At 37.0% G+C, this 23,741-nt stretch overlaps 1 protein-coding gene across 3 annotated transcripts in view; it reads left to right on the forward strand.

Moving 5' to 3' along the window:
• CDKL5 (cyclin dependent kinase like 5) overlaps window positions 1-23,741 on the forward strand; it is a 171,481-nt gene that overhangs the window by 99,477 nt on the left and 48,263 nt on the right. For all 3 annotated transcript variants that reach the window (XM_065915344.1, XM_065915343.1, XM_065915345.1), the window contains 2 exons: window positions 9,433-9,478; window positions 19,741-19,877. In XM_065915344.1, coding sequence (XP_065771416.1) covers window positions 9,433-9,478; window positions 19,741-19,877 — 183 coding nt within the window. The remainder of the gene's footprint in view (window positions 1-9,432; window positions 9,479-19,740; window positions 19,878-23,741) is intronic.

Consider the following 23,741-nt stretch of genomic DNA (forward strand, 5'->3'; position numbering starts at 1 on the left):
CATCCTTAGACGTTGTCAAGCAGTGTGCTTTCAGGTTGATATTGATCCACTAAATACTTATACTGGACCATATTAGAAGTATTTATAAAGGCTTTCTAGGTGTGTGGGCTTGTTTACATTTATCAGCTATATGGTCCTAGGTTTTTGTTTTTTATTCTTATATTTGAGACACTCAAACCTCAGCCATCTAGATGGCTCCAAGTCTCACAGCCTTACTGGTATGTTCACTTGTAATGCTCAAGTAAAAACAGTTCAGGACTTGACTGTGGGAATTCTAGTGTTCTCGTTAAGAATGTGGCTTACGTTTTCAAGAGAGCCTCTCCATTTTCTCTTCCCATTAACCTCATGTTACTATATCTCACCTCGAGAGGTTCTTCCCTTCTCTGTTCCACATCGGCCCAGGCTTTACCTCTTTTCCTTCATTTCCTGGAACTCCACTAATATAAAATGACTGGGAGCATTTGTAGCACGTGTGCCCTGAGGATTTGAGGACCTTGTTACTATATAGGACTGTAAGTGATGTATTAGCTAGTTCTGGTTCTGTGACAATTTCCTTCAGAGTGTCTCACAACGCACGTGTTAGATATTAGTAATTATGTGACATATATGTTTCCATATTATATTTTGCCAGACTAGAGGAAAGCTTACTAGTTTTGCCACAAAATGGAATAGAGATGATGGTAAAAGAGAGCCATCCTTGTTTTAGGTGGAGAAATGAAGCAATAAATAATAGCATTTTAATTTAGTAAGCCTTCTGATGTAACTTGATAAATATTGGCAACCTAGTAACTGGAATAATTTTATAGCAATGCTGTGGAAGAATTTTTTTAACAAAAAGAAAGCAATATTAGTTTTGCAGTGCCTTTTCAAGATCTGTAGGAGGCCAGAGTAGCCAAGTAGCAAAAGAGATTTTTAATCAAGACAGTATAATTCTGAACTTAAAGACCTTGTTTCTATTCCTGCCTGCTGAAGGACTTCTGGACAGAGCCAGATAAAATTTTGAAGGCTCTATGTTCTTTCATTATCCTCATTTTTAAAAACGTTCTGAAGAAAGAAGGAAACAGATCTATCTTAATAAGTCTCCCAGGGATACACTGTCCTTAAAAAGCATAAACGTTTATATTTGTATTCTGTGTTTCTAGGTTTGTTGTTTGAGTTCCTTGTATATCAAGGAATATCTTTTATTCTTTTTATAATTATGGTAGGAAAAGGTGTTTTTCTCTGTTAAACTGTAGTAGAAATTAGTAGAATGATGTCTAAATAGATGGGTGACACAGGCCAGCAAGATGTGAGGTTTAAATACATTATGCAGTGTGACATTTGCACTAGATCTTTCTCTCTTGCTCAGCATACTTTTAGACCAGTCATACATTTATTTCTCACCTACACACTTGCAGTCCTGTGGTAGAATCAGATAAATATGTGAAGGTGTCACTTTAATACAAGTTACGAAGAAGAGGTGTCTACTCAGAGTATTTGGGGCTTCAGACATAGTCACAGGGCTATAGGAAGACTTCCTTAAGGAAATGACAATTAAGCTAAGGCCTAAGGGATAGTGTAGGGTTGAATGGCACAGGGAGGGCCAAAGTTTTAGGAGGAAAGGGAACAGCCTCAATAGCAGGAGAGATCATGGTAAGGATGGCGAGGTCTCGGCAAGAAAGGGAGACCAAAGAAGAGGTTGGGGACCATTCCCTGCTGACCAGGTAAAAGAGCTTTGATGTGGTCCTTAGGGAAGGGGAGTTTGGGAAGAGTCTCTTAAGGGTAGTTAATCAGATTTTCCTTTGCAAATGAAGAACCTGTTGCTGAGTGGGAAACATATTAAACGTGTTAGGAAGTTAGGCAGTACCCTGGGTGGGAATTCCAAAGGCTCCAACTAGGATGGGAGTGTTCAGGTAGAGAAGAACGGTGGACCAATTTCTAAAAGATTTAGGAAACAAAAATCAACGGTACTTGGTGATAACCTGGATGGACCGGGGATTGCAGACAAGGGAGATGGAAAGAGTGGGCCTTAATTTCTGGCTAGGGTTCACTGAGATATGGGACAGGAGGTAGGACCAGGTTCAGAGGGGGAAGATGAGGGCATGGTTAGGCGTGGTCTCTAAATATTTTCCATTCATTTATTCTCATTTTACATCTCAATAAAGATTTATGGAGGGCAGATCCAGCCCAGAGGGGGTAGAAGGGATTTGATGTTTTATTGGAAACAAATGAGAAAATAGATTTTGTTATGTAGGAATTTTATTACTGACTTGACTTGAAGGCAGTTGTTTTATAGAAGACTTTTTCTTTGTAAGATCCCACTTCCCACATCTTCCTTTCTTGGCTGCATACTTTCTCATATTCTTGATGATGTATTCATATCTTCACAAAACTATCCTCTTTTTAGAGCCTGAGCATGGGAGTTTTCCTTGTAATGCTTTTTAAAATGTAAGAGTTCTTAGCAACAAAAAATAATGTTTTTATTTATCTTTTGATAGTTCACTATATGATGTTCTAATGGAACCATATTGCAAAAGTTATTATAAAAGTAATTGTTTTATGAAAATGAAATTAATCTAGACATTTTAGTACCTTGATTAATAGCTTTAATAATTTTTGAAGAATTAATCTTTTAATCATCCTATTTTCAACTAAAATTTCTTTTCACAGTGTATTAGTCTTTTTCAAAGATTCACCTGATCTCAACAAGTGATCAGGCTCTTTTTTAAGGGAAATGCTTATAGTGGACTATCACAAAACCGTTACAATGAAAAAAACTAAAGCAGGGTTTCTCAACATCAGTACTTTTGACATTTGGGGCCAGGTAATTCTTTGTGGTGGAGACTGTCCTGTGCATTGTAGGGTGTTCAGCAGAATCCATAGTTTTTAACCACTAGATGCTAGTAAGAAGTGTGTGCTGCAGTCCATGGGGTTGCAAAAAATCAGACACGACTTAGCGACTGAACAACAACGACAACCCCCAACCCTGTTGTGACAACCAGAAGTGTCTGCAGACATTGCCAGATGTCCCCTGGGGGCACAGTTATCCCCAGGTGGCTAGATTTATGTTTAAATCTCAACTATACCATGTTGTACTTAAAAAGAACTGTTGGAAAAGGATGTGTAAAATAACATGCCAGTTATGATTTTTAATGTACAAAATAGTAAGTTTGCTTATGAATAAATTCATTGGTAATAATAAAAATGTGTCTAGGAATGGTACTTACCAACTTTAGGATGGAAGTTACCTCTGGGGAGAGAAGGAATGGGCATGAACGAAGATTTATTTATGATATTTCACATTTCAGAAAGAGAAAGAACAAAACAAACCAATATATTATAAACTTAAATCTCAAAGTGGAATACATTTTTTCTTTATATTTACATGATCAATCTGTTTTAAACTTCTGTGGCATATCATATAACATTCACTGTACTTCTTAACTTTTGTCATAAATTTTTACTTACTGTCATGCATTATTACACACTAGGATGTAAACTTTTGTACAAATGAGATGCTGTACTGTTAAACTTAGGATGCCACATAAAATAACCTCACATAAAGTTGGGGCCCAACAGACAGTTCTTAGCTGACTGAAATACACACCTGAGTATTAATCTTTCTTGATTACATCTGAAATACTTAAATTTAGTAGTTAATCTAACTTTTAGTATTGGCAAACTATGGTAGTTTATACATATTAATAATAAATACAAGTCAAGGAAAGATCTCTGAGGGATTCCTTGGAGAACAGCCTGGTTCTTATCATTGCGTATCCTGGGTAATATTTTGTATTTCTGTTAAATGCTCCATTGTATTTACTTGCCATGGAATGTATCCTGTGCATGAATTTACTCCCATTTTATAATTTTGCTCATAATGTAACAATAACTTAATTTGTCTAAGATTCTGTGAAATAAAAGTCTGAATATAGATAAAGATGGAAATATATAAAATATTTGTACATACTTTTAGATGTACATATTAGATGTATTATAACAGAGTTTAGAAAACTATTTGAAAAGTTTTGTTGCTGCTAGCATTTTGAGAAAATACAGAAGAGAAGTAAGCATACCTCCCTAGGAGTGAGAGAGTGAGCATGTGTGTGTGTGTTTCAGAATATACCCTTTTCAACAAGAGAATTTTTATATATATGACTTGCAGTGGCAAGTAGCATTGCCATAGATGAAAAATGGCCTCTAGAATCAATCTTCCTAGGTTTGAAATTTTAGCCTTATTACTTCTTAGTTGTATGATCTTGGGGCAAATTATGGCACCTCCTAAAATTCAGTACATTTTCATCTATGCAATGAACATGATGGTAAGATTCTCTTCAGAGTATTGATTTGAAGATTAGATGAGTTAATACATGGGAAACACAGGGCCTGGCACAAAAGTTCTTAAGAATAGTAAAATAAAGCTGACTTTTTTAGTTACCATATCTGTCTATAATGTGATAATATTTATGTTTATAGGATTTTGCTTCTGCTGAAGGATCTCATCAGTGTTTGAAAGCACTTAGTGTGGTCTTTGCATACCAAATACAGAGTGAGGTATTTTAAAATACTTGTCAAGTTGTAATTTCTCCCAAGGAAGGGCTTCCTCAGAGAATAGAGAATGAATTGTAGAGTATAACCTTTGGAATGGTTTAATCCATGAATAGCAGAGTAAAATAAAATCATTATTTTTTTCTGTTCTGTTTCATGTTGGATATTTTAAACTAGAGCAAAACATTTAAAACGATGACTCCTGCTACTTCCTTACAACTGTGTGATTGGTTTAGAGAATTTACTGTTCCAAAGCATAATTAAATCAGGTTATGTAACTGCATTTAAAATAACTTAGTAAATGTATGATTGTTAATACCAATCAGTTACTTTGCCAACATCTTAAGAAGGGACAATTGATTCTGGGAATAAACCAATGACTCAGGAGCTTTAGACAGTCAGCAGAAGTGAGTTTTGATTACAAGTTTCTGTGTTCAGTATGGTTGTTCACTGATGGATGCACGGTTTCTATGGGGTGGAGGATCATGAGAATACAGGAAGAAATATAAGCGCTAGAGGTATTTTTTTATTTGTTACTACTTAAAAAGTTTATTTTTCATTCTCTTTATCTTTTTCAATTGTGGAAATTTATTCTGGAAAATGTTAAATGCCTTCATTTAGCTTGTTTACTCATGAAGAGTACAATTCAAGAACCTCTATCTTTCTGCATTCCGAAGTAATATAATTTCAATTTTGAGACAAAATTAAGGGTGAGGCATGGAATGATCATTAGTGTTTGCTTACATATTTTATGATATCCTTAGTTTGTTGTTTAAAATATGAGCTCTTAAGTAGCTCCTCATTTAAACAAATAAGATGTTGAAACAAGTAGCGGATTATGTCTATCTTATTAACTACAGCTGGTGACATTCTCTTGTAGATGTTGTGGGGGCAATGCCTGCCTTTTTTGAATAAATTGAATTTAAAACACAGTTCGTTGGAGTTTTCACATATTTTTTCTTTGTCTACATCTATGTTATATGTAACATCTCAAGGTGGTGACATGAAGATATTTAAAAACAAAGCCATAAACTTGTAAAAGTTCTGTAAATTAAGAAACTAAACATCAAAGATAATTAGCAAAGTCCAGGGAGATTGTTTGAAAAATACATGCTATCTATTCTATTTTCTGAACCAGAATATGGCAAAGTATCCAAAAGGAATAGGAAAAGACTTGGATCATTATCAGCATCTATATTGCCAGATCTTTTCTGAGACAAAATGCCTCAAATACAGAAGGGCAAGAGGCAGAGATGGATTTGAAGCAGCATTTTGTATCCTAGGATGCACAGACCCCATGACAAGGTGTGGTGAAGGTAAAGTGATGAGAGTAGGATGTGCTAGGAAGCGTGGGCTTAGCAAACAGCTTACTCAGGGAACTTTGCCCATGTGGCCCAGCCTCAGACCAGCCGGCCCAACAAGAATGTTTACTAAGAATTCAAGTTTCAAATTGGGCTTGGGTACATCAGTCTGCCTTTGAAATGCAGGTTGATAAAAAGTCCAACTACCTTTTTTGCTGCCTGACACCAAGCCTGGTGGATCTTTTCCTGTCTTAGTGAGGATGAGTTATAAATGGGAGTGAGGGTGTGGCTTATGAAAAGTCTTGAATAGATAAAATACTGCTCTGAAGATTTAAGAGCAACACATAGTTCTAAAAATAATTTTTTTTGGTAACAAGCAGATGAAGTTGTCTCCTAAAGGAGAGCCAGGAGAATATGGCCTCTATAGTGGTAACAAGCTGAAATAAGGCAAAAATTGCAAAAGTTGGCTGAAATAAGGAAAGATGATAAACCAAAAATGAAGGAAATAAAAGAACAAAACCAATAGAGCAGTTTTGATTAGTTCACTCATGAAATAGTCATTCATGAAATATTTATTGAACACCTACTATGTGCCTGCCATTCTAGGCACTTATGATGCAATAGTGAATGAAACACATAAAGCAATTATGAAAAGTTCAGCCTTAAAGTTACAAGGTTTGTAATGGAAACTTTAGACATATAGGAGTAGAAACAATATTTAAGGTTGCTGGAAGAAAACTTTTAAGTTCTTTTATTTCCGGGTAATATTAGTTTGGAAATAAACCTCTGATCTCGTTGGTACCTAAAGATTTTTTAATGATTGTATTTAGTGTTGGCTGTGGTTGTAGAGTGGGTTCTCATGCTGCTGAAAGGAACTGTAAAATAATATATTTTTGGATATATCAGTTCATACCCCTTGACCTAGATTATCAGTTACAGAATTTGCTTTATGGAAATGAAGATGCAGATGTTGAAGTGTGTTCATTGGTAGATTGGTTAAATAACCATCTATTAAAAATAGTGGTTTTCAAAAGTATTTAATGACAGGTCAGAATATTCCATGTACAATATCAAGTGAATTAAAAGCAACATACAACACAGTATATGTGTGGTCAGATTCTTCCAATTTGAGAAAAATTTACTGAAAGAAAATATTATCAAGTGTTATTGGGAAGGGTTATACAGTTTTTTATTTCTTTTTATACTCTTATATCCCTTTATATTCTTTTATATGAGTCATATTAATTTTATAAGTAGTATGAATAAAAATGTTAAATTTTTCCAGCATCTTCTGCTCTTAATTGCATTTGTGTTTTCCACCATACATTGAATTGACTTTATGTAGAAAACTTCCATTTGTTTGACTTTGTTCTGTAAGTAAATACAAAACCCGTATTGAGTGTGTGTGTGTGTGTGTGTGTGTGTTGAGGCAAAAGAGGATTTTCATGGTATTGATGAAAGGATAAATAAAAGAATAAACATTTCATTTTATTTGACCCTTGCCCCCCCTTCAGGCAACTGTTTTATACTGTAAATTCTATTTATGAGATTGCCGGGGGGAAATCTGATTAATTTCTTTCTTCAAAATGGTGGCAGTCATAAATTTAAATATGTAGTCATATCAGTGGGCAGTTTTGAACTAAGCAAGACCTTTTATAAAATCAAAGCAAGTTTTAACACTTAGGACGCAACAAAAAAATGTGCACTATAGGATGAAATGCTACACTCAGTTGAAATGTGGGCAGTTGACCTCTCTTCCTGGATGCCATCCTGCTGCCCCTTTCTTTGTGCTGTGAGCAGTTTTCTTGATAGGGTTTTGTACTTTCCCTTAGGCTGTAGGTGGGTTGCTAGCTGGAGCCATTTGAAAAGGAGCAGGGTAAGAAAACAATGTTGATGTATTAAGAGAGAGTGGGCTTCCCTCGTATCTCAGTCGGTAAGGAATCTGCCTGAAATGCAGGAGACCTGGGTTTGATTCCTGGATCAGGAAGATCCCCTGGAGAAGGAAATGACAATCCCCTCCAGTATCCTTGCCTGGAAAATCCCATGGACAGAGGAGCTTGGCGGGCTAGAGTCCACAAGAGTTGGACACAACTTAGCGACTAAACCACCAACCAGCATGCTTAGCAGAGTTATCTGGTACCTCTGTTAATATTCTAGGTGATCATCCTCCACATCACTTTTGACTTTGCAGTTTTTCTTTCTCAATAATGAAACCATTACAGTATCAGAAAGTACCTGGACGGCTGAGTTTAAATCAGAAGGTCTGCCGATATACAGATAAATTGTATCCCCAAAGCTCTCTGTACTCTACATTCTGTTTCTCCCATAAAAAACAAAAACATAGTAACCTTGATAAGAACCTTTATCCTCAGTAGCCTATAGCACGTTCAGATAATTTTCCCCCTGTAACACAAATATGAAAGCTGGTACTTTCTACTATTTTCAACGGGCAGGGGAGAAACAGGGTTTGATTTACAGACATGGTTATGACTCAGGGTTTGTCTTTCACCATAATGTTTGTTTTTCACCATAATGGTCGCTTTTTAAAAATTTATTTTTTTCTCCCTACTTTTATGATTTCCTTTGCTTTTATAAGGAACCTTATATTTGGATAAGTTAATGATTTTGTACTCTGTTGGTTATTGCCTCATATTATATCTGTCTTTGTTTTGATGCAGGGACAAAGTTTTATAAAAGGTTTGCTCTTATAGATCTGAAAGTATCCCTACTTAGAGTAAAAAAAGAGTGGGCCTGAGTTATCCAGAAGACCTTTTTATATGACATGTTGGCTTTGAAGAATCTATATATTATTTTGCCAAAAGCTTTTTTATTCCTTTTATAGGCTAGAATATTAGACATGAATTATTTAGCGTAGCTATACTTAATCCTTAGCATTTCCATTTCCTTTCTAGCCTTTATTTTCTTCTCTTCCAGCCAAAAAAGACCAAAAAAAAAAAAAAAGAACTTATGATGTTTCAGTTTAAAGTAGGGTTCTTCTCACCAACTACTTCTGTTAATTCAAGAGGGCTAAATAAAGATAGGGGGATGTTAATGATTGGTGGCAAATATTTACCCATTTTGGATTTGAAATGGGTGTCAATGGGGAGGAGCTGCTGAATAACTAGATAGGTTAGGAAGATAGGTTTGTTAGGAAGAGATATGTGAAAGGAGGAGACTTGGAAGAGGTATTCTGCTACCAGCAACTACCAAGTGTTATAGAAGTTTTTTCTCTGATCTGAGAAACCCAATTAAATGTGTCCCTGGGTTTCAGAGGGCAATATAGATTTGTCTATTGTCATCCATCCTTCTACTTTTGCATTGCCTCAAGACATTGGCGCTGCTGGTTCATCTATGCTCTGTTGCCAGATCAGCCCTTAGTCCCCAGCCTCTCCCCATTCTCCTCTTCCTTCCCTGACAATGCCTGCAGGGTAGTAAGAAAGACAATTTTGGAACTGAGAAATGAGGGACTGGGGACAAGGAGGATTTATTTTTTTATTCTCTTAGTTCTTGCTACTCTGTTTCAGAATATATCTCCAGACAGTTGGGATTCCCAGTTTGAAAAACACTAGAGAATGACTTTTCTTCTGCCTCTTTTCCTTTGCAGGAAACTCATGAAATTGTGGCAATCAAGAAATTCAAGGACAGTGAAGGTATATATATATATTTTCTTTCTGTATTTAGTTTTTGTGAATAGAATATGGAAGAGATGAAATCTAGCTGATTAGACACTGTTCCTTAGATTTAGAGTCTCAGTCTCAGAAAGTATAATAAATATATCTTATTGATCATCATGCTTTGCTTTGAAACATCTAGTTCCTCTTGTGTGAATATTTTCAAATCTTATGATATCAAAAAATTCACTTTGTGTTTTAAAGAGACAGCATTGGAAATCTTGCTTCAAATGCTGGACAGAAAACATGCTATTTACACTGTTCTACATACTAACAATTTAAAATGAGAAAACTTATTTGAAATAAATACTTCCTGGGTTCATCCAAGTAGTGAGTGCTGTGTTAAAGGCTTTGGTATTGGTTACTGGGATCTCTGCTTCCTAGTTAGATGGAAATATAAAGATAAGTAGTATGTAGACAGTACAGAGGGAATGGTTTTATATTTAGAATAACTCATTGGGAAAAGAAAAGCTTTTCAAGAAGAAATACCATACTTGGAGGCTTTGGTCACACATACAGACCATTTCAAATAGAGTATTATATTTGCCTATACTGGGCGAGAAGGTTTAAAATAAAAGATTAACAACAACAACAAAATAGTGTACCCAGTGAAAGTAATGTACAGGAGAAAAAGCATTTCATTAGGCCATTAGGTTTTAAATCCAGACTATTATTGGTCATACAAATACAGCCAAGTAGTAAAACTGACTCCAAAGACAGACGTGGCCTCTAAGAAGATCCACATAGCTATTTTTTCAGGTTTTTTTGACAGAGACTCCAAGCAGAAATATTTTTTACCTCCTAACACAGTATTCTCATACATAATATCATACATATAAAACTGTAGGGAAAGTTTCACAAGGTTATTTTACTAATGTGAGGTTCTTCATTTTCTGTTCTTTCTTGCTCATATAAATTCATATAAGTACCTATTTTGGCATCAAATATTTTGATTTCACCACTAATGAGTCACAGCCTAGCATTTGAAAACTAGTGCTACAGGAGTGAGAGATCCCACCATAGCATCAACCGATCATATCTAGTTGGAAGCGTGACAATAGCATTCATAGCCTGCCTTCATCAGGACATAGCAACTGTGTACTGTCAGATACCAGCCTCTGTATTTGTGAACATTCACCACCCCTACCTTGGAGACTTAGCAAACATTAAATAGCAAATGGGCCTCACTAACACTTCCTAGGGTAGAGACAGTAGTATTTGATGTAACCCAGCTCTGACGTGCTGGTTATGTGGAGCACATGCACGTCAGCTGGGAATGCTAGCCTTGTCTTGGCAGCCTTAAAGAGTAGGCCAAAAAAAAAGTACTTTTAGCTTATTCTTTAAAAACAAAACCCAAAAAAGCCCTACTTCAAATGATATACCTGTAGTCTAATAGGAAGCAGTAGCCCCAGGCCAACCCACTAGGAGACCATTGGAAGTGAGCTCTTTGAGCAGTGGCTTTGGGCTAACCACAGGTGGCCAGGAGACAAATGGTGTTCTGCTAAAAAGAGTGGCTGCAACAGTAGATCAAAGCATAACCTTTGCCTGCATATAAAAACTTCTGACTGTGCATTCATCTTGTAAGGCACATTGTCAACCATCAGTTACCACCAGAAATAATGTGTCATCAAATTTTTGAAAAGCTGTGCTATCTAGGCCACATATGTCATTGCTTTAAAAAAAAAAACATCCAGTTCTTTACAACCTCTATCCTATAGAATACCAATTCTTAGCTTCAATTAAGTGATATATTTGACCCCACGTTAGAGTACCTTCAGATTGGCAATCAGTAGTGTATCTCTCTGGAGAATCCCAGGGACAGGGGAGCCTGGTGGGCTGCCGTCTATGGGGTCGCATAGAGTCGGACACTACTGAAGCGACTTAGCAGCAGCAGCAGTGTATCCGTTGAAATTCATTGAGCACTGGGGACTTCCTTGGTTAAGACTCTGCACTTCCACTGCTGGGGCTTTGGGTTTGATCCCTGGTCAGAGAACTAACAGCACCATGCTGGATGGTATTGCCAAGAAAAAAATTTCACTGAGTACTGAACCAGATGCTGTAAGAACAATGAAGGTAAATCAGGTCTGGATACTTTCAAGAAGCTTCTGACCAGTTAGAATTAAGACCTGTAAATAAAAAGCAGTAAAAGAGTAGAAAGCAATCAGTGCCTGAATCACTTCGCATAATTTTGAGGTGAGAGAGATTGTTTCTAGTTGTGGCATCCCAGGACTGTATTGGTAGTCTAAACATTATGGGAAACATTTGATCAGTTCCTATTTCACTGAGCTGACAAAACACGAACCCACTCTGCCCTTGTCTCTGCTGGGCCATTATCAGTTACTATACCTCAGAAGCATGCAGCCCCATCACTCACCCACCTTGCACCTGGACACTTTGTAGGCATGCCTGTACATACTTCTGGAGGGATACTTCCTAAATATTTCAATGATAGAATCTGAAAACGTATCCAGTTATTCCTAACTTCTCAGTTCCAGGCCTATCCTAGGCACACTTTCCTATTATTTCCAGTTCTCCCTGTAGACCTAACACAATCTTTTCTGTCTTTACCCTTTTCCTCCTGCCTGAGTATTACCGTGCTTACTGGAAAGCAAGGGAACATGTGCAGTTAACACCCTTTTGGAGTGTGAAGTGTACATAGATAGTCTAGTGTTGGTGAGGATGTCCATTCAACCCCTATGTAAACCACTTAATTCTGTATCAGTTTATCATCTTAAATTTTAGTCAAGCTAATTATAATTAAAAATATCATTTCATGATAATATTGCCCTTATTGTCATATAGCTCCCATGAGTTTCCTTTATTAGTTACCCTGGATATATTCTTTTGATATTATGATACTGACTTTTCTAAATCCAGAATTTAAAAATCTTTGTGAAGGTAATGAAATAATTCTGCGAAAACATTGTTAAACTGAAATGGGATCTGAACTTTGTCTGACCCACATTCAAGCTAATCAAGTATTCTCATGCTGATGGTATCAAGGAATATTTTTTGAGTATATATTATCTTCTGTTAGCTTTAAAAGATTATGATAATGTCCTGTTTTCTCGTTAAATTCATATGTATCCACAAATTTACAAGAACAATTTTTTGAGCATCATTTTAAGGTAGACTGCTGTTTAGTTCAAGAAGTCGTTATTATCCTAGATTATTATTTAAAATGGAAACCAAAATTTTATAGTAAATAAAAAGTTAAATTGAGAGTTTTAAGTTGAAAAAAAGAAACTAAAATTATGAAAATAAGTTTACTTTATCTTATAGTTAACACAATTTAGATTATAATAGCAACTATGTGCTGTTTCTTAGAGAAAAGAATCAAGTGTTATCTTTTGGCAGGGCTAGGTCAGTGAATGACTTTCACAATAAAAAGGTCATTAAAAGTATACAAAAGGTTTTGTCACTTCTTTTTCAGTATGTTCCTGGTTTTTTTTCCCCTTGTCTTCATCCTTGTCAGTTTTTTTTTTTCTCTCCAGTTAACTGGTATAACTCTCATCAGATCATTTATCAGTGTCTTTGCTATGATTCTCCCTGAAAAACTTTGACACACTGGTGGGAATTAAAAACTCCTGTTAAAAGGAAAGAATGCTTGAGTGAAGACGTTTTTATTTGAGATCCTTTCATTTGTTAATATTTTCTATTTTGATTACTTTTGTTTGTTTATTCATCATCATAAATGTGGAGTCTCAGATAATGAATTCTTTTTTTTTTAGATAATGAATTCTTGATGATACCCTGAATGATAGTATTATAAATGTGTCTATTAATATAAGTTTCCACAGGGAAACACTTAACTAATAAATACCTAGCCAACCAGACGTCTCCATAGAATTAATTCTGCTCAGTATGTATTTGTATTTTTCTGAGAAGAGAAAAATGATTAGAGACCAAAAAGATACTAGAGATTATTTAGTTAAAAGGTACTTTTCAGGCTATGTATAATGATAAATTGAGGCTAATCCTCCTACCCTTCCTATAATTCCAATCTTGTACATTGAGATTTGATGTTCAGATAATAATCTTCTATCACTTTTGGATCAGCATTCTCTTATGTGCCAGTGTCTACCATGCTCAATTCTTTAAATAATCCAAGAGCACTAATTTAGATCGCTTTGGACAAGCACCGGGCTTCCCTGGTGGCTCAGATGGTAAAGCGTCTGCCTGCAATGTGGGAGACCCGGGTTCAATCCCTGGGTCGGGAGGATCCCCTGGAGAAGGAAATGGCAACCTACTCCAGTACTCTTGCCTGGAAAATTCCATGGACAGAGGAGCTTGGTAGGCTACAGTCCATGGGGTCGCAAAGAGTCGGACAGGACTGAGTGACTTCACTTTCACTTTGGACCAGCAAGAATTAAAAACACTGTTCAACCTTTAATTAAAGAAGTCCTGTGGTCTAAAATTTATTTTTGACAAACTTTTGAATCATCTGATGTGATAGTACCTTTTGTTTATTCTAACTTCTCAGCCCTTCCTGAATGTACGGGTGATAGGGTGAGGAGAGATCCTCCTCACTTGTCATTGGGCCTCCATACATGGCAAGGAGGCTGACTTTCAGGGAGTTGTGTAGTAGTCTATGGTTAAGATAGAATTTGGGCTGTGTCTTTGCTTTTCTATCAAAATTGCTTACATTTCATATCTTGCTCCTGTTTATGTTTTCTATAGATAAATATTTTACCTTGGAATGGACATAGTTGCTCTTAATCATGAGAAAATGTTTAATTGATCATTCTTTCCTCCAGTTTATGTTGTCCTTATTTTTACTCAGACACTAGAAAGTTCTATTCTGATCTCAGATTCAAGGGAACTCTGGTCTCTTATTTTGTATACTTGTACAAAACAAGGGTTCATAATCTTTAAATTCAAGAATCTGATTTCTTGTAAGGGAGGCCTTGAGACAGACTGTCCAACCCTTGGTTAAACAGATGAATCAGTTCACTAAGTTTGAGCTAGTCATGATTTCACCACACTTATTTTTAATGACCAAAATGGATCTCTTTCAGACTTCAGAGATTCTTCTTAGATTTGTTGAACCTTTTGCACCTTTCATGTTTTAATCCATTTCCATTGTGCTTTATCTGGCCTTCATCTCTGAAGATGTAAGAGTTCTCATCATTTTTGGTATATATGACAGCAACACCACCATTCAACCCCCCCTGGCCGTTTTTCTTGCCTCCTGTTGATGTTCCTTCAGTCAAGGCATCCAGACTCAAAAATGGCACCGCTATGGTTTTGTACAATGATGGCTTGACTTCTCCCCACAGAGTACCTGTTTAAAGTCCATTTTGGGGTGCCTCTTTGGTTATACAAAAGTGTCAAGTTTGTGATTTCATAAAGTAGGTTATAGTTATTTCTGGACTTCTTTTCCAAGCCCACAGTTCTTTAAAAATAGAGTTTCAGAAGAGTTTCTGCTCATCTTTAGATTTTTCTCTTTTCATCATTTATCTTTGCATTTCTTTTGCTTCTGTGATCCTTCTTCTTAAAAATTGTTTTCTTTTACATTGTATCTCCCTCCTTGATTTTTGCATGTGTTAACTTTCAGTCTTGCTGGCAAGTTTAGAAATAGGTTAGTTGTTTTTTTTTTAATGTCCTTTTTCTGACCCTACTATTTAGTCGTCATTCAGTAGAATTTACAGAACTTTGTCAGAAGCACTACCTGTACTAAGCTAAACACCCTCCATGGTAATTGATGACCAGGTCTATCAGCATGCATATAAGCAGAAATCACATGGTAGGGCCTTCAGCAGCATCTAGTAGAATGCTAACAGTAGTTTACAGCTGAGGAACCACAGTAACTATTTGATTAACTGAGACTAAGACACAGACCCCAGGATCTTCACTGAGCTTCTCTTCCACTGACATTTTGCTGCTTTGCCATGTAGTGAAGCAGAAACAGTCTAGGCCTGAATTTGGGTGTTCCGACTCACTCTCCAAAGCTCACCCACTACCTTTACACCATGTCACCTCTATCCCTGTGTTCTACGTGGTGTGACATTCCCTTCACTGCCCTGAGAAAGTTATTCTTTCTAGACATGGTTTCTTCATTTGTGAACTGGAGTAGCCTAGCCTAAATAAAGGGCTTCCCTGGTAGCTCAGATGGTAAAGAATCTGCCTGCAATGCGGGAGACGCGGGTTGGATCCCTAGGTTGGGAAGTTCCCTTGAAGGAAATGGCAACCCACTCCAGTATTCTTGCCTGGAGAATTCCATGGGTAGAGGGAGCCTGGTGGGCTACAGTACATAGGGTTGCAAAGAGTCTGATGTGACTAACACACACACACACACACAGCCTAAATAAAAAGCCATGAGATTATTTCAACTGGAAGGCAGGGGGAGTTGTGCCCACTTCAGTGGATTATACATCTATCTTTAAAAATCTGCCTTACTCAACAGCTTTGCTACTTTCTGAACCTCTGAGGAGAGAAGCATGTATAAGTGGAATGTGCATTCCTCTTCCCCATAATCTAATCATTCATTGCCACAATTTTCATCATAAAGTACATAGAGTAGGCCAGGAACCTTTAAAAGTACTCATAGGAACAAAACTAATGGAATTTCCAGCTAATGAAGAGTGTGCATTTTTGCTTTCACTTACAGAATTAATAGCTCCACTTTCTTCCTGTTCCCATTCATTACAATCTTAGTGCTGAAGTGCTTACCTCAACTTTTAATAACTGAGTGGCATAAATTAGAAGAACCTTCACTTCCTAAACAAGATGAGCTGCTTAAATGAGGTGGCTCTGCATACTAAGTGATTTTGTGACCTTCTTTTTGATGGTTTGTTTTTCTTTTCTCTTTAGCTGTTGTTTAGCAAAGTTAGTATAGATTCGAATGATAAATATATATATAACAAAGTACCAAAATTCAGTGGAGTTTAGGCTTATAATCAGTGAGATCTTAATGAAAAGAAATCATGGATTATTAGATTTGGAAAAGGCCATGGGACTTTTTAAGGTACTGTGTGGGTGTGGAGGCGTGTCCATTTAGTTATTTTATAAATGAAAAGTTAAATGGCTTGCCCAGAGTCACATGTTACATTGTTAGTTGGTTAAAAGGGTCCAAAATCTAGGTCTCCTGGATCCTACTTCAGTGTTCCTTCTATGATAGCCATGTTGCTTTAGCCATTTGGCTTTATCTGTTAGCAAAGTGAAACTGCCACAATTTGGTAATGATATAAAGCTACCTGTTTTTCAGTGCCAAGAATTCCCCAAGCTTTTGATTAGAAAAAGTATACCAGCTTTATTTACCTTTTACTTTGTTGCACCATTTATTTGTAACCAGCTCCAGCATAGCTTAGGGATGTTCTAATGACCAAATGTATATGTGTTCTTGACCATTGGTGCTGTCAGTTTTCTGGAGCCTTCATTTTTCATAATCACATATTGTAGACTACTAGGAGCAGAGGTGAATAGGGAAAATAAATTCAGTTTGTCTTACTGTCTGAAAAATGGCCCTTTCAAAGTTCTAGAGAGAGAAGCTTGAAAACACTGTCCTCTAAACTAGGAGGGCAAAGTGCTTTTTGTTTGATATCATATTGCTGCTTCCCATGTTTTATGGGAGTAAGAGCTGGCCACATATGGGCAAAGATTTCCTCGTAGCACCATCAAAAGCATTTGTGTAGGAAGTATTTATTGATCTCCTCTGTACCAGGTCCAGTCCTAGGTGGTTGGGTGTGTGTTATTGAATATCAAGCAGAACTTAGACCCGTTGTCCTAGAGCTCTCGGATTAGCAACGTTGGCCACATACATGGTAAACCAGTAAGCAAACAAATACATCAATAAAGATGGTGGGAAGGTTTGTGAATGAAAAGTCAGAGTACTGAGATGAGGACTAATAGGGATGGAGGCTTGCTTTGGTTGAGTGATCGAGTGACATTTAAACTAAAGCCTGAAGGAGCTAGCCCTGTAAAGAGTCTGGTAGTGTAATAAGGGTTCTCAGCAGAGGGATCGAGCTTAAAGGCCCTAAGGTTAAAAAATAAAGTTTGGGGCTCTTTTGGGAACCGAAAGACTAACATGAAGGTAGGGAGAGAAGGGCATGAGATGGGGGTGGAAACGCAGACAAGGACCATGAGTAGTATAGTTGTCTCTTGCTGAATTACTTCCTTATTAGAAGACCATCTGTGTGGTAGTCTGTGTCTTAGAGATAGATAGATTTTAGTTTGATTACCTCAACCTTGGGAGTAACTCAGATGGGACAGCAGAGAAACAAGTTAACCTTCTTCATAAGACTGGAGGCATTTAGCCTCCCTAGTCTTTAGCACTTCTGACAGTTACAAAACACCAATTCTCTGGCCCAGCCCCGGTTTGCAGAATAGCTGTACATCTGCCCCCACCACAAGCCTCTAAGCTACTTTGAAAAGTCCTCTAATCATGTCACATTCATTGCCCCTACTGCCAGGTGGCCCCCTGTTTCATGCTCCGACATGGGCCCCGTGAGGTTTCCAGTTGACCCCCCTGATGTGGGTGGATTGGTTTACTGCCTGTGCCACTGTCCGCCTTTGCTACTGCTGCTTCCTGCTTTCTGATAGGCAGAATTCCTGTTCCAGGATTCTCCAATAGTTTTCTTGAAGTAAGGAGAGTATTTCACTTGTGTAACCAGTTCACAAAAGAGCATTGGCTTTGTTTCCTGTTTATTGCAGGTACTCCGGGGGCTACTACAAAGCCCATGGTTTTATTATAGTCTCTTTTCTTTAAACTCAGTTTGAAGGGAGGGGGGTAGGGGAATTCCCTGGTGGTCCAGTGGTTATGACTTGGCATTTTCACTGCCAGGTCCTGGATTCAGTCCCTGGTCCAGGAACTAAGATCCTGAACTGTGTGGGGTGACCATAATCTCAGAGGTACTGCTGGCCCTGCATTTAGGATCTCCCTTCCCTCTTTGGTCCCATTTAGGATCTTTTCTCTAGTGTACCTTGCTTAGGAAACATTTCTTTTTTGAAGGCATCTTCATCTTTCTCATCTCTGTCCCTCACCCTATTTTCTTCCTTCCCAGACATGCCTGAATGTGAGGGTCACACAGCTTAGACTTTCAAGCTAGGATTCTGACCATTACCCAAAACCTTGGAGCCATGTGTATTTTAGAATTCATAACTTTTAGATTTTAGAATGGAAATATGGCATGTCACTTTAGGATCCTGTGATCAGGTATTATTTCTAAAGCATAACATAAGAATTATTTATACTAAGTAGGTTAAACAAAGACTTGTAAGTGGTTTCATGTTAGTTCAGGTTTTGCTCCTAAAGAGATTTGCCTTAAAGTTAGAAAAAAAATATCAGTTTTTAGACTGATGTTTTTGGTTTTCGGAATGCCGATCAGGGATTAAGAACCTATATCCTTCCTGGTATATACATGTGTAACCATGGCGGTTAGGATGTCCCAACTAAATCTAAAGCTATTATAAAAATTCCTTTAGCATGAAATAGTACCTTACTTGCTCCCCTGCCAATTGATCCATTAGAGTTAATGTGACTTCTGTCCTTCCTCTGTGTCTGAGGGTTCAGCATGAGTGGAGTTAATGATACGAAAGGGTGTATTGGTTCAGCCTAAGTTCTCCATCCCAGTACATTACACTACCTGGGGTTGGACAGATGGACATGCCACAGGAGGACAGAAGGAACTGGCAGCAGCCGCTGTTCAGAGAGATCAGTCACCCTTAGAGGTTCCTGCAGGTCCACTGTGAGCTGCACTGTGGATGCGTGCAGGGCACGTGACCTCTGCTCACAGAGGTGACTCACGCAGCCTGGGGGATAAAATGCTCTCTTAAGCCAAAGCTTCAGGCCCAACCTGAAAATTTCAGCTGCTGCAGATGCTGCATGGAAGCTCCTCAGCACAGTGATGTGATTGATTCCTTTTTACCCTTTTAAACTCCTCCTTCCTCTGTATGTAGTGGTAGGGTTAACACAACAGTGGATTCCTATGTCGTATCTGTAAGTCTGTTTTATATAAACTTCGCAGTAAAGAGTACAGGAAAATACAAGTAGAAAGTTAGGTTCGTGCTGGTCAAGTAAGCCTTTTCTTCTATAAGTTTCTCATTCTTGATCCTTTTATCAAGAAAATCTGATATTTAAAAGAATAAGAAAATTTGATATTTGATATTCCATCCTTGGACTTCTTACGCAGAAGTACTCAAAGTGCAATGTGAAATTGGTATGTTTTTATTGTTCTTAGAATTTCCTGAATAGTGGTTTGAAAGCTTTAATTTTACTCTATTCACCATTGTTTACATTCTAGAAAATGAAGAAGTCAAGGAAACGACTTTACGAGAGCTTAAAATGCTTCGTACTCTCAAACAGGAAAACATTGTGGAGTTGAAGGAAGCCTTTCGTCGGAGGGGGAAGTTGTACTTGGTGTTTGAATATGTTGAAAAAGTAAGTCACTGACCGTAGAGATCTGCCTCATTCTTTTATTTAGCGCTCTTTCTGATGCTATTAAAGTATTATTGTTGAGTGTGACTTGTCATTGTGCTCTTAATCTGACCGTAAAAATGAAAGTATTACCCACAGTCATTAGAAATCCTGAAAAAATATTGAAGGATTTTGTAAACTTTAACCATACAGAGATAATCTTAAATTTAAACAGTGTATTGATTTGGCTTCTGAAATCTTAGACTCTATCTTCAACAAGTAATTTTTAGACTTGGTTTATTTTAATTAAACTTAAGCAAGGCCTCTGAGGGAGAGGCACATAAATTGACAGTGATGGTACAGGATGATATAAGTATGTGTAAGATACTGCACAGGCACAGGGTGGGTGTCTGAATCAGACCTAGATGGCTAATGAGTGGGCTCATGAAGCAGCCTTTTTGAATTGTCAGTGTTGTAGCTTTATTTGAGGGAAGAAGATGTGCCAGGAGCCAGAAGGTAAAGCTTGAGGAGGTAGATGAGACCACAAGTAAGGAATTAGAAGCGTGGGAGAAAAGAAGAAAAAGCACACATTGTTCAAGTTGTCTCTGTACTTGCTTTCACATTTTTATAATTGTTATTAACTCTTAGTGACAGTTTTAATCATATGACCTGAAGGGAAATGTCCAATGCAGTAAACAATATTGTATACCTATGAGTTTCTTGAACAGCAACTGACTTACAGCAGTTGGTTATTGTCAAGAACTGAAATAAGTGCTTTCACAAGAATAGAATAAACTGGAGCCAGACAGACCTTTCAGAGGTTTCCTTACTGAGTAACTAGGTGGCTACTGCTGATTTCCTGTGTTCTTATCTAAAATTAAGACTGGAGAGGTTTATCTTTGCTTTAGGTCAATTCCCAGGTGCTTTCTGTGTCATAAATGACAATATCACCACCAGCATCATCATCGTGAAATGGAAAGCAGAGTCGCCAAGACAGCTAACCAGTAATATGACTTTTCAATTAATTCAGCCTTTACAAATTATTTTTCTAATTAAATATATATGTATATAATAATTTCATTACAAGCAAAACTTGAAAAAATATAAACTTTGTTGTCTTAAAACACTGTTTTATGTTGCTTTTCGAGAATCTGTTTAAAGGTTTCTTTTTTTGTGTTAATCTAGACATTTTCCTAAGTTATCCTTCCCACTGGGGAAAAAAACCCTGAAATTTGATATTTTATAAAAAGTTATAAAAAAAGGATTGCTGTAAAATCAGATGCTTATTTTTTAGTTGTCAAAAATAATCATGTGGTCTAAAATTTTGCTGCCAAATAATAAAATTTGGCCAGATCTATTTTAGTTATCTTTTTTATTTCCAGTTCTACTCATGGTGATTGTTTACAATTTTGTATGAACAAATGGAGAAATCACCTATGTGTATCAGACAGTATGTAATGTCTGCAGTCTCTCTGCTGGTAAGTGGCAGAGCTGCAATCAGAACTCCAGTCTTCTGACCTCCAAGCCTGGGATTCTTGTGCTGGCCTTATGGTTTTTCAGTGGAAGGTGACCATCACCCTCCTATCAGTAGCAGTGCCTAATGATTGACAGTGAGTCTCAAGAGGGCAAGGAGAAAGATGCTCTTAGGTGTAGGGGGTTGTAACAGAGATGCAAGATTACAGTGGCTTAAACAAAACAGAAGTTTCTGTCTCAAGTACGAATACAGAGGTAGATGGGTATGGTACCTCTGCTCTACAGCTGCAGGAGATCCCAGGTGGCTTCCACCTTTATGGTCTGCCACCCCTCAGAAGTGGCCCTTGTCCTCAAGGTCAGGATGGAGCTTCAGCTGTCACATCCCATTGGCCAGGACTTAGTTGCATGGCCATACTAGCTGCAAGGCAGAGGAAAATGTACTCTTCTTTCTGGGCATTTATGCATCCACATATAACATATGTTACTCTAGTAAGGAAAGAATGGATATTGGGGGACATTTCTCTCTATAAGTGAGGAATTTAGAGTTGATTAGTAAATGAGACATACAATTTATGTTCTTTATTAGAAAGCCCTTTTACTCCTCATATGCATTTGTTAATTGAAAAAGATAATTCCAGGGAAGAATCCCTGAAAAGTAATACATATATGCTTTAAACATTTTATTTTAACTTAAGACTTATCAATATACATTCATTTTCCGCATTCTCTTCAGAAGTGGGTATTGATCTTCTGGTTGGATTTCTGATGGGGCTTTTTTACATACATTCTACCCTTAATGCATCAGTGATATCCTGTGTCAGCTTCTTTAAAGTGAAGTGAAAACTTAAAAACATTGCAAAGTAGTCTCAGTGCAGAATCCTTCACCACCACCACTGTCCCTTGCCAGTGTTTTCTAGTTGCATTCACATTTGATTAGATAGCATTATGTGTAGTGGCTTTCCTTTAAGTCTTTCCAAATTATTAAACTTCACTTTCTTATAAACAGCAAACCTCTTTTTTAAAAACATTACTTAATTGGCTTATATGATACATAATTATATTAAAATAACATGTATCTGTTATAAATAGGTATGAGAGTATTATAAGCAAGCAGCTGATTGGTTATATGTATGCAACTTGACTGGCGGGGGCAAAATTGTAGAGCAACTTTTTGGTCTTAGGACTCCTTTACATTCTTAACATTATTGGGAACCCTAAGAGCTTTGTATTTATGTGGGTTTTATCTATTAATATTTATCATATTAGAAGTCAAAACTGAAGAATATAAAAATATTGATTCATTTAAAATAATAATAAACCCATTGCCTGTTAACATAAATGTTTGTGTATCAGTCATTCTTTCAAGTAAAAAATGGTATGCCTCAAGAAAAATGACTAGTTCAGTTTATAACTTGATTACCCAAGTGCTTTTCCCCAAGACAGCTAGCATACTTTGATATGCAGCAGAAGTAGTTTAGTTGTATTCCTCATTTTATCATGTAGATTCCTAAAAAGACAAGTACTCAAGAACTGAAATTGAATAAACATGATAATTTTTACTGCTTCATCAAAGACATCCTTTACTGAAATTGACCTTTTCCTTTTTTTTAAATGTAAGGGTGTGGCATTGAAGAATCTAATGCTTTGATTCATGCTAAGGTGCGACCAGTGTAAATGCCAACACAGTGAAAAAGGCAAACAGCTGAGTGCTGTTATGAAAATAGTTTTGACTTCATGGGTCCTCTGAGACAGCGCCACTCCTGGAGATCCACAGATTACACTTTGAGAACTGGTGTCTAGATGGTCATCTACAAACAGTAAACTCTAACCATTCTATAGACCTTAATCTTGTGCTTTACAGAGGAAATGGAGGATATTTAGTTAATCTGGAAATTTACTGGAAATTGATTAAGTGGAATTTCTACTTAAACAATGTGCATGAATTTTAGAATGGTCTCTGACTCCAGACTAAGATTTTTGCATATTGATTTGTTTGGAGTCTGTGAATTTTTATTTCAACAGTATTTTGTAGCCTTTTAAAATATTTGTTCTGATTATATTGACTACTGGTAATCTTAGGGATCATTTAAGAATATTTTCCAGGTCTCCCAGAAATATTTCAAAGCTTGATCTTACTGTGAAGTTCTATCAGAGATGCACAGTGCACTATGTTAAAATGACTATTTCCTCTCTCCATATATTACAGTGTCTTTTCCCTACTTTGTGTTGCTTTTCCCTCAAAATTAGGCTTAAATGATGCCTGATAGGTTTCAGAGAGTGAAGAGTACACAGGAATGTTATTGGAGACAGCATTGGGGAGTAGCAAAACCTGAATTTCTTTAAAAAAGAGAACCTTGATTTAATACAGTATCCTGCTTCAGCATGAAAAAGATTATAGATGGAAAGCAAAGCAAT

The sequence above is a fragment of the Muntiacus reevesi genome, chromosome X, assembly GCF_963930625.1.
Source record: "Muntiacus reevesi chromosome X, mMunRee1.1, whole genome shotgun sequence".
NCBI lineage: Eukaryota > Metazoa > Chordata > Mammalia > Artiodactyla > Cervidae > Muntiacus > Muntiacus reevesi.